We start from the raw sequence: 10,992 nt of genomic DNA on the forward strand, positions 1-10,992 counted from the left end.
GAAGGTGCTCCCTCAGGTCTGCCCCAAGAGCAGAAGTTAAGTGCTGAATTCGAACCAGCTGTGGAGTTGCTCTGTTTGGGGACAGAACCGGAGTCCAGCAGCGGCTTTCCACATCAGGACCAAGACAAAGCGGGTGGGAATGGCCCCTGGAACGGGAGTGGGGCTAAGTAACCAACACACGAGGAGTTCAAGGGGAGGGGCTCAGAGTTTCTTCTCTGCGCCGTAGCATAAAACTTTTTCTCGCACTGAGCTCTTACCGCAGGACTGAACTCGGAGGTCCCCCACAGCTGGTGGGGTCCGGGTGGGGAACACTCTAAGCCCAGCGCCAGGGGCAGCAGGGGAGACTAGACAGAGAGCCCGGGAGGGGGCGGGCCCGGGGAGGCCGGCGCAGGCGCGCGCGCTCTAGGGTCCCCGGGACGGGGTCCTCACCTGTTCCAGCGGGCCACCTTCCTCCGGTAATACCGCAGCGCCTCCTGGCTGGCCAGCAGCGAGTCTTCGGGTCCGAGGAGAGGCGGCTCCTCCGGGACGTTGTACAGCGGGTGGGCGAAGAGGGCCTGCAGCTTGGAGCCCGAGCCGCTGCGGCCGCCGCCGGCCGGCTCAGCCCGGGGCCCGGCTCGGGAAAAGTTGCGTGCGACCGTGCCGGGGGCCGAAGGGGCCGCGGCCGGGGCCGGGGCCGGGGCCGGGGAGGAGGCGCGGCCGGCGCACGGGCAGCCCTGCGGGCGCTCCCGGGGCCGCAGCTGGCGCTGCACTTGGGGCCAGAGGTGGAAGTAGAGGTCGGCGGAGAGCAGCGCGCCCAGCAGCAGCAGGGTCAGCAGGCGGTCCCGGCGCAGCCCGGGCATGGCCCAGCCGGGGCGCGGGCCGGAGGGGGCGCCGGCCGGTGGGGGCGCCGGGGGCGGGCGGGCCGTCTCCGGGGACCCGGGAGGGCGCCGGGGGCGCAGGCAGAAGAGGCTCCTGGAGTCCCCCCAGCTGGCCGGCCGGGCTCGGCGGGGCGGGAGTGCTCACCGCGCGGGCTGAAGCCCCTCTGAGGGGTGTCGTCCCTGAACTTGGGGACCAGGTGCACAGAGCGCCGGGGCTCGCGGTGCCAGCGGGCGTCGCTTCTCCGCGCCGGGTGGAGCCGAGGGGATGGTGGTCTCCCGCGTGTCCGCTTCTCTCGCCTTTTCTGCCCCGCGCCCGCCCGCCCAGGCGCCCGCGGCAGGTGACAGGCCCGGAGCGCGAGTGCCGGCCGCCACCGCGGGCGGACGGGCGGCGGGGCAGGGGACGCCCGCGAGGAGGAGAGTGGAGAGCGGGCGGAGGCGGGCGGCCGCGGAGCCCGGGGCGCCTCTCCCGAGGATGCTGTCGCTTGGCGGCGGCTGCGACTGCTCCCGCGGCTCCTTCTGCGGGCGGCGAGGACGCCAGTGCCCCCGGCTGGCACGGGCGGCGGGAGTGGGGAGTTGGCGAAGCAGGGGCGGCTCCGGGGAGCTTGTCTGCGCGCCCGGACTCCCGGAGGCAGAGGTAACGCGGACCTCCCCCCGCCTGGCCTGGCGCCCGCACCTCCGCCCACTCTCAGCTGGCACCTGCCTCTGGCGCAGCTCGACAGCCAACTCCGAGCCCTCTGCCGGCTCTGCGCGTCCACCTTGTCACCCGACCCGCTGCCTGCGCCTGCCCCCCCGCCCCCCAGGCGCTCCAGGCCTCCTCCTGTCCCTGCTCAGGTCTCAGTGCAGACACTTTGGGGGACTCAGGCGAGGGGGCTGAAGCTTTTATTTTCCATTTTTATTTTTAGAAAGAAGACACCACAGCCCCCTAAAAGCCTTCTTTTCTGTAAGCTCTGCCAGATGTGTGTGTGTTGGGGGGGTGGTATCTCTTCTCTCTTTGTATCCCCCCATCAAGAGCAGGGCGCATACTAGATTCATGACAACTACATGGCACGTGCCTGGCACGTAGTAGGTGCTCAGGAAACACCCACTTGGTGAATGGGTGATGAAGGATCTTGACCTTTAAAAGTAAGGCACCAGTTTTACCTAGAATCTTGGCGATTTCCTGTTTGGATGCAGTTTGATTCCTACTCTGCCTGTGCTTTAAGAAGAGGAAATGTTTCTTGCGCTGGAAGAGGGAGGGGCCCTGCTGACCCCACTCCGAACTTTGGAGTGTGAAAGTAGTCCACCCAAATGAATCACCAGGGAGCACGGTCAGGCTTTCTCCCGATATCCTGTGAGGTAATTAATTTGTACTCCCCCCACCCGGCTTCCCTTTCGAGGAAGAGGGAGGGAGGCCCGAACGCCTGGCTTCTCTATTAATGACCTGGGAGTATAGTACAGCACAAGTCCCCTTGGGGAGGCGGCCCCACCCTGCCGAATGTTCAGGAAAAGACGACTCCTGCCATGAGCTGCCCGCCAAGGCAGCAGAGCTTTCCATGTATGTTAATCCTACTCTTTAACCATGTTCCTTCCCTTGCTGGAGTCGAGAACCTTCAGGCATATTTTGGACTTGTGGGTTCAGACCAGAATTCTTTTCCCCGTGGTTCAGTGGAAGATTTCTTGCTGCCCTTGCCACCCCTACCTAGGAGATGTGATAGAACCGACCTCCTAGGGCTATTCTGAGGCTTCAATAAAGCACAGTTATGGGTCACATCTGAGAAATGCATCCTTAAGCAATATTGTCATTGTGTGAACATACAGAGTGTACTTACACAAGCCTAGATGGTAGAACCTACTACACAACTGGGCTATATGGTACAGCCTGTTGCTCCCAGGCCACAAACCTGTACAGCATGTTACTGTACTGAAAACTGTAGGCAATTGAAACACATTGGTAAGTATTTGTGTATGTAAACATATATAAACATAGGAAAGGTACAGTAAAAATAAGATCTTATAATCTTATGGGAGCACTGTTGTATTGACTGAAACATTGTTATGTGGCATATGACTTTATTTAAATTGCTTAGAATAGCCTCTAGCTCTGCAGTCCCCAAATCCTGGGCCATGCAATACCAGTCCCTGGCTTGTTAAGGACCAGGCCCAGCTGCAGAGCTACGCTGACCCTGCACCCCGCCCCACCATCTGTGGAAAAATTGTCCTCCATGTAACTTAGGAAGAGTGGGGCACACAGCAAAACCGCCTGAGCACTTCTCGCTGCCCCCCCCAAAATTGTCTTCCATGAAACCGGTCCCTAGTGCCAAAAAGGTTGGGGACTGCTGCTCTAGCTCATCTAAATAAGTGTGAAATATGTGTTTACTATAATTATGATTACTCTTGGTTGCTGTAGTACACTAGGTTAGGTGACACACTGTTCATGGGTAGGACAAAAATGGAAAAGGATGGAAAAGGCAGAGAGCAGAAAGGAACCCTGTTCGTGAGTGCAACACCGTGGTCTGAATGCCCACTCCAAGTGAAAAACCCCAAGATGATACTACTCTCGGCTCCCTCATTCACCAGGATATGGCGGTCATTTTGAGGGGTTCTTGAACCTTCTCCTTTTTAATCTAGAATTAAATTTTAACTGGTCTCCAATTTCTGAGACATTTGCAACTTCTGATGTGTCTAATTAGGCATCATGGCCAGTAGGTGAAGAAGTCAGGCATTGCACCATAGTGCTGTATCTGCAATAACTGTGTGGCAAACTGGTGTGCATTTTTCTGGACTGCCACGGGACATGGACATGAAGATGTCACATGTCTTATGACTTCAGTTCTCCCCAACCCATAAGGTCACACTCCCTTAGTAGACTCTTTTGTTTGGCCCCAGTTTAGGGAACAATATTTCCAACTTGTTTGGAAATTATCTTAACATATTTTTCTGCCCTTTAAAGGTCAAGGACAGAACTGCACATGGAAGTCAGATACTGGTGTGAATGAAGTTGGGGTGGGAGAGTGGAAATCCTACCAGCAGGATTGGCTGGTTAGATGCCCCTATCCTTAAGGTTTGTCTCAGATCTCTTCTTCCACAAATGAGCCTTCCCCTCCTTCTCCTGCTCTGATCCTTCATGTCTTAGCTCCTGTCTTCCTCTCCAGCCTCATCTACAACCTCTCCGTCCACACCGAAGTTACCCCACGCTGCTGTTTGCAGGGGCCCATCATTCTGTGTCAAGTTTCCCCTTGGAAGTCCATCCTCCTTTTTCCATTTCTACTGTTTTTTTTTTTTTTGTCTCCAGAGCCTTGTAATTTCCTCCTTAGACTTGCACATAGTCTCCTGACTGGTCTCTCTGCTTTCAATCTTGCTCCATTTCAGTGCTCACCCACACTCTCACCAGAGTGAGCTTTCCAGCAAGCAGATACAACCAGGATTATTTTCTTTCTGAAAACTCCCCACAGCCTCTCCTTGTCTCCTGGTTAGGTCACTTATTGTGACAGGGCTCTGCATGGTCTGATTACTAGCTCCTCTCTCCTTTGTAGGCCCTCCCCCCAATTCCCTCTTCCTCTGTCTCCACCGCATAATACTTTCTGCAATTCCCAAGTGCTTCAAGCTCCCACAGACATGCTTTTTCCTTTTCCTACCTGGAAAACACCCATTTTCCACCTAAGCTTTGTCCACTTGTTGAATTTTCTTTGATGTTTATCCTCATGCTCCCTAAACTCAGTGCCATGTGGTGTCATGGGCCGGCATAGCTCCTCAGATATGCCTCTATGATGGCATTGGCGTGTTGTGTTTAGTTGTTTGTATGTGTCATGGGTAGAATATGTCCTCCTCTCAAATTAATATGTTGAAATCTTAAATTAATATGTTGAAATACTAACCTCCAGTGCCTCAGAAGATAATGTTATTTGAAAATACAGCAATAGCAGCAATAATTAGTTAAGGTGAAGTCCTATCGGTGTAGAGCAGACCCTTAATCCAATATGACTGACGTCCTTATGAAAACTGGAACTTGGAACACAGAGACACTTACACGGGGAGAACACCATGTGAAGATGAAGGTAGACCTCGAGGTAATACGAGGCAAGGACTGCCACAGATTGCCAGCAAACACCAGAAGCTAGGAAAGAGGCATGGAACAGAGTTCTCCCTTATAGCCCTCACAAGAGACCAACTCTACTGACACCCTGACCTTGGATCTATAACCTCTAGAACTCTGAGACAATAGATTTCTGTTGTTTAAGCCACCTGGTTTGTGGTACTTTGTTACAGCAGCCCTTGTAAATTAACACCGTGCACACGTATCCTCCCCGCTGGAGCACCACCTCTTGAGTGTAGAGGGAGAATGTTACTCAGCTATGTACACAGAGCTCTAAGGAGGGGGCCTATCATTTGGGAAATGCTCAAGAAATGTTTGGGGATTGAAGGCAGGGGTGTTGGCCATCTCTGCAACTGTGGAATCTCATTCAGGGCCTAGTACAGGGCCTCGCAGAGCCTTAACTATTGGTTACCATAAAATGACATGGTTTTGGAGCCTGTAGGAGACATAAAGAAATACATGACACAGTTCCTTCTTGACTTCAGGAATCTTTTGTGATCATTAGAGAGACAAGATCTGTCTGTACCTGTGAGCCAATTAAGAAAAAGTGCAAGGCGGTACACTGAGCAGATTAGGAATCTGTGCTGATGCATGCATTAAGGGGAGCAAACGCAAAGGGCACTTGTGTTTCCTTTTAGTCTAGCTAAATATCAAGCTCTCCACTTCCAAGAGTTAAATCATGAAAACAACAGAGTCAACATTTAAACGCCACAGTTCCTCGATCTGTGAAGGTTATATTCTATTTTTATCTTGCACGTGATCCCATGTTGCCTAGAATATGACTAGTTGTTCCTCGTTTGGTTGATTCTCTACACTAGACTCTAACTCTGCGAGTTCAAGGCTACCAGGCTTTCTCTTTCCTTTTCCTCCGTTCACAGGATTTCACACACAGCAAGGCATGCAGATGAGAATTAATAAATAAATTCCTGTAGAATAAATGGTGTTTGTTGGTCCATGTGTACTCATGTGTGGAGGTGGGGAGTGGCTGGGAAAACAGTATTTAAGATAAAAACGTGAATTTATAAAATCTACCTCCAGATAGGTGTTAACTATTTTATTTAGTTAGAACATCTAATGGAATCTCAAGGGACCTTTTGAGAAAGCAGTAGGTAAGAGACATATAAAGAAATAACTGCACTAAACATAGATATCTGTGTCTGCCAGAGTTTTCATTACAGTGTAGACATGTGTGAGGGCAACGCTACACTTACCTGCTAGCAGTCAGCAAGAGAGAAGAGAGGAAATTAATGTTACTGTGAATAACAGATCCATAGTGGAATGAGGTTCAGAAACCTGAGGCTGAGTTGGTGTGGCACCCAACACCTTATTCTGAACTAGAAAGTCCAGAATTTTCTGTTCATGACCAAAACACAATGCCTCAATATAAGCCAGAGATTTCTCAAAGTGCAGACTGTGGATCAGAATTACCTGTTATGTTTATAAAAATGCAAATTTTAGGGCCACCTGGATCCAGTGAATCAGAAACTTTGGAAATGGGGCCAGGAATGTGCATGTTCAACAAGCTGATTCTTATTAGTTTATAAGATTCTGACATACCTGAAGTTTGGGAATCATGGACAGTGGACAGTGTTAATGAGGATAAAGATTTGATTGCAAATAGTACAGCTAGGATCCATTGTTTAGCACTGGCCATACAACTTGTGTCATGAGATCATAAGGGGGCCAAAAAGAGAGAGAGAGAGTATGTTTGGCACAGCACAATCCATCACTACTCCCGGGGAACAAAAACAAACAAACAAACAAACAAACAAAAAACTCAAGTGCCTGTTCTTTACAAATGATGAGTAAGTAGTGTGATCTTGCTGTAAAAAGTCATGGCTCTACTTATTAAGAAATTTCCCTTGGGAAACTGGATCACCTTTTCTGGGCTTCATTTGAAAATGAAACACCGAAGTGAATGATTTCTAAGGTCCTTTGCAATTCTAAAAATGATAATTTTACTTTGTTTTCCTACTAAGCACATAATAATCAAGCTCTTTTTGCATAGCTTTATTCCCAGGATAAACTGAATAATTGAGATAGCAAACCAGGGCACTGTGTAGGGAGAGTAAGAGCACTGGACTGGGAGTTAGAGAGCTTAGACTGTGGGCCTGGCTCAGTCATCAGCTAGCTTGGTGGCATGGGACAAATTATTTAATGTCTCTGGGCTTCATTTTCCTCACATGTAAATGAGTATTTTGAGTTAGACAATTTCAAAGTTCCTTACCAGCATTAATTTCCTTCAGGAATGAAGATGAAGTAAAGACATTCTTAGATGAAAGAAAACTTAAAGAAATCATCACCAGCAGACATGCTGTAAAAGAAATCCTAAAGGAAATTTTCCAGATGGAAGGCAAATGCTACCAGAGGGAAACCTGGAACATCAGGAATGAAGGAAGAGCAACAGAAACGGTAAATATCTGGGTAAATATAAATAATATTATTTCTTTCATCTTAAGTTTTAAAAAATACATATGATCATTGAAAAAAAATATAACATTATCTGTTGGAGTTTCAATATATGTAGACATAATGCATATGAGTACTACAACATGAAGGGAAGAAGGTTAAGGACCAAAATATTGGTAAGGATTCTGCATTCTACTTGAAGTGGTAAAATATTAATTCTAAATAGACTGAAGAACATTAAGTCTGGATATTATAATCCCTAGATTATAGTACTATACTTTGCTAAGAGATAGAAAGCTAAAAACCTATACTAAGAAATATAATAAAAATTTAATAAATATATTAAAATGGAACACAGAAAAGAAAGCAGAAAAGGGGAAAAAGGGGGAAGAGAAGCAAAAAATATAGGGAATAAACAGAAAACAAATTATAAAATGGTAGACCTAAATGCAAACATACGATAATTATATTTAATGTAAATGGTCTAAAGACACAAATTAAAAGATAGAGATTGTCAGAATGGATTAAGTTTTTTTAAAAAAGCCAATATTATGCTGCTTACAAGAAACCTGATGTGTGTATATATAACAATAGATAGGTTAAAAGTCAAAGGATAGAAAATGATATACCAGACAAACACTAATCAAAAGAAATCTGGAATGATTATATTAATATCAGACAAAGTAGACTTCAGAGCAAGAAAAATACCAGGGATAAAAAGGGACATTACATAATGATAAAAGGGACAATTCACCAAGAAGACATAGTAATCCTAAATGTGTTTATCTCTAACAGAACTTCAAAGTATATAAAGTAAAACTGAAAAGATAAATGGACAAATTCAATAATTATACCTAGAGACGTCAATGTTCCTTTCTTTTCCAATAATAGAGCAAATAGAAAATCATCAAGGATGTAGAAGTGAACAACACTATTGGCCAACTAGATCTAATTACAAGTATACATGACATTTACCAAGATAGACTATATCCTGGTTATAAAACAAGCATTAAAAAATTTAAAAGAATCAAAATCACACAAATTATTCTCTTTTGTTCATAATAGAATTAGACTAGAAATGAATGATAGAAAGATAACTGGTAAATTTTCAAACATTTGGAAAGATAAACATATACTTACCATATGACCCAGTAATCCACTGTTAGGTATTTACCCAAATGAATTGAAAATTTATGTGTACTCAAAAACCTGTCTATGAAAGTTTTATAGCAGATTTATTAATAATTGTCAAAATTAAATATGCAGATGGCCTTCAATGGGCAAATAGATAAACTGTTGTATGTCATACAATGGAATATTATCATACGTATTAATAACAGGAACAAACAATTGATATGTACAACAGCATGATGTATCTCAAAGGCATTATGCTGAGTGATAGAATCCAATTTCAAAAGGTTTCATATTGTATGATTACATTTATGTGGTAGCCTAGAAATGGAAAAACTGTGGTGACAGGGAATAGATCATTGGTTGCCAGGCATTAGGAGCAGTAACCAAGGTGTGGTTACAAAGGAACATCATTAGGGAGTTGTTTTGGGTGATGGAATTATTCTATATTCTTATTGTGATGGTGGTCATATGAATTTGTACATGCGTTAAAACCAACAGAACTACTATGTTAAAAAAAAAGGTCAACTGTATTGATCATATTATTCAATTAACTCCATGTTAAAAACAAAATAAAACAAAAAACAAATAATGCATACTTCCATCCAAAAGGATTTTTCCTGCAGTATGTCTTATTAATACCAAAGAATGGCCAAAAGAGTAAACGTCCATCCATAGGAGGACAAATTATTAAATTGTAGCATGATCATACAATGGGAAATAGCAGTTAAAATGAAGGAAATACAACTGTATTTTCTCAGTATAGATACATCTTCAAGTTGTAAAAGAATAGGAATACTTATACATGGTGTGTGTGTATGTGTGTGTGTGTGTGTGTGTGTGTAGCAGTACAATACTGTTTAGGTAAGCTTCAAAACTGGCAAAATAATTTTTGATATTTATGAATAAATATATGTATAGCACAATTATAAAAATATGCATGAAAATAATGAACACTGTCTTACTTTGGGCTGCTATAACAAATATACCATAAACCGGAGGTTTCAATAAAAGAAATTTACTTCTTACAGTTTTGGAAGCTAGAGAGCCACCAGATCCAGCGTCTGATGGGGACACTCTTTTTGGTTTGCACATAGCCATAGCCATGTTCTTGTATGCTCACGTGGAGAGAGAGCACTCTGGTCTTTTCATCCTCTAATAAGGGCACTAACCCCATTCATGAGGGCTCCACCCTCATGCCCTAATTACCCCCCAAAGGCCCCACCTCTGAATGTTATTACATTGGGGATTTAGGCTTTGACATATGAATTTGGGGGGAAGTGAATATTCAATCCTTAGGGAACACCAAATTCAGCATAGTGGTTACGTATAAGATTGAAGTGAGAGAAAAGGGATTGTTGAAGATAATATATGGGACTTCACTAGTATGTGAAGTGATTTATTTCTTAGAAAAAATCTGAAGGATCTATTAAAAAATGTTAAAATTTGACAGAGTTGGGTGGTGATATGTGTATGTTGGCCATATTTTTCTCTATACTTTTATGTATACTTAAAGTATGTCATTAAAAACTCGATTTATCTTGTGGCCTCATATCCTGGGCAATTCTAGTTTTTCAAAGAGACGGTTGAGATAAAGTGTTGGGCTTTGATGTCAAGGTGAAGCAAGTTAATTAAAGTCAGCAGTCAATAAGCTTGTCTTATTTTTTTTTTAAAGGAGATACATCATAGAGGGTAAAGAATATGTGTAAGAACAATTTTGACTTAAATTAACTGAATTTATATTTTAGAATGGGAAGACATCCATGAGCTTTATGTGTAGCTGCTTTCAGACCATGTAATTCTTCTGAGCAGCATCCTTGCATACATTATGTGAGCTTTAGATGCCAGACTGATCAACAACAGATGTGTTTTCCCTGTTTCAGTTTTTACTACCTTGACAGCATAGCTATTCTCAGAAGGTGGGAAGTTGGGACTTTTCGGGTCTTTAGAAAGTCATGTCTTAAAGCATTTTAACTATTGTCTAGCAACTCCTAGTCCATTATGTGAATTCACAGCTAGTGGGTGAGACAAACATTAAACAAATGGAATACAAATAAATATCTTGTTCTGGCTCAAAGTTCAGTCTCAGAACATCAATACAACTAAAATAAATAGAAATGACTCTAAAAAGCTTTGAAAATTAACATAGGTCTTCATTCAGTAACTTTTGAGGGGGTGGAGAAGTGAGAATGACATTATGGAGGTACACAATGCTTAGTATTCTTTTCTAAACATCCTTAATTCATATTGTTCATATTGTCCATGCTTTGTGGGTCTCCCTTTCACCCTCTCACCCTGCTCCCACAAATCCTCCCCACCATGAGAGTTCTCTTCTCTTTATTTCTGCGATCCCCAAGCCCCAGGCTGTGGACCGGTACTGGACTGTGTTAGGGACCGGGCTGCAGAGCTCCACCATGCCCTCCCTCTGCCCCCTCTTTCCCTCAACCTCTGGTCTTTCATGAAACCAGTCTCTGGTGCCAAAAAGGTTGGGGACCGCTGCTTTATTTCATCATCCCCCAATAT

The 10,992-nt window shown here is 44.9% G+C and overlaps 1 protein-coding gene across 2 annotated transcripts in view; it reads right to left on the bottom strand.

The window, feature by feature from the left end:
- The window catches only part of FAM20A (FAM20A golgi associated secretory pathway pseudokinase), a 53,636-nt gene extending 52,483 nt beyond the window's left edge, over positions 1-1,153 (bottom strand). Inside the window, exon 1 of one of the 2 annotated variants that reach the window (XM_045569515.1) lies at positions 430-1,153. In XM_045569515.1, coding sequence (XP_045425471.1) covers positions 430-839 — 410 coding nt within the window. In that variant the 5' untranslated portion in view covers positions 840-1,153. The remainder of the gene's footprint in view (positions 1-429) is intronic. The other variant, XM_045569514.1, reaches the window with a different exon arrangement.
- Positions 1,154-10,992: the final 9,839 nt, after the last annotated feature.

This window comes from Lemur catta, chromosome 15 (genome assembly GCF_020740605.2).
Source record: "Lemur catta isolate mLemCat1 chromosome 15, mLemCat1.pri, whole genome shotgun sequence".
NCBI classification, from domain to species: domain Eukaryota; kingdom Metazoa; phylum Chordata; class Mammalia; order Primates; family Lemuridae; genus Lemur; species Lemur catta.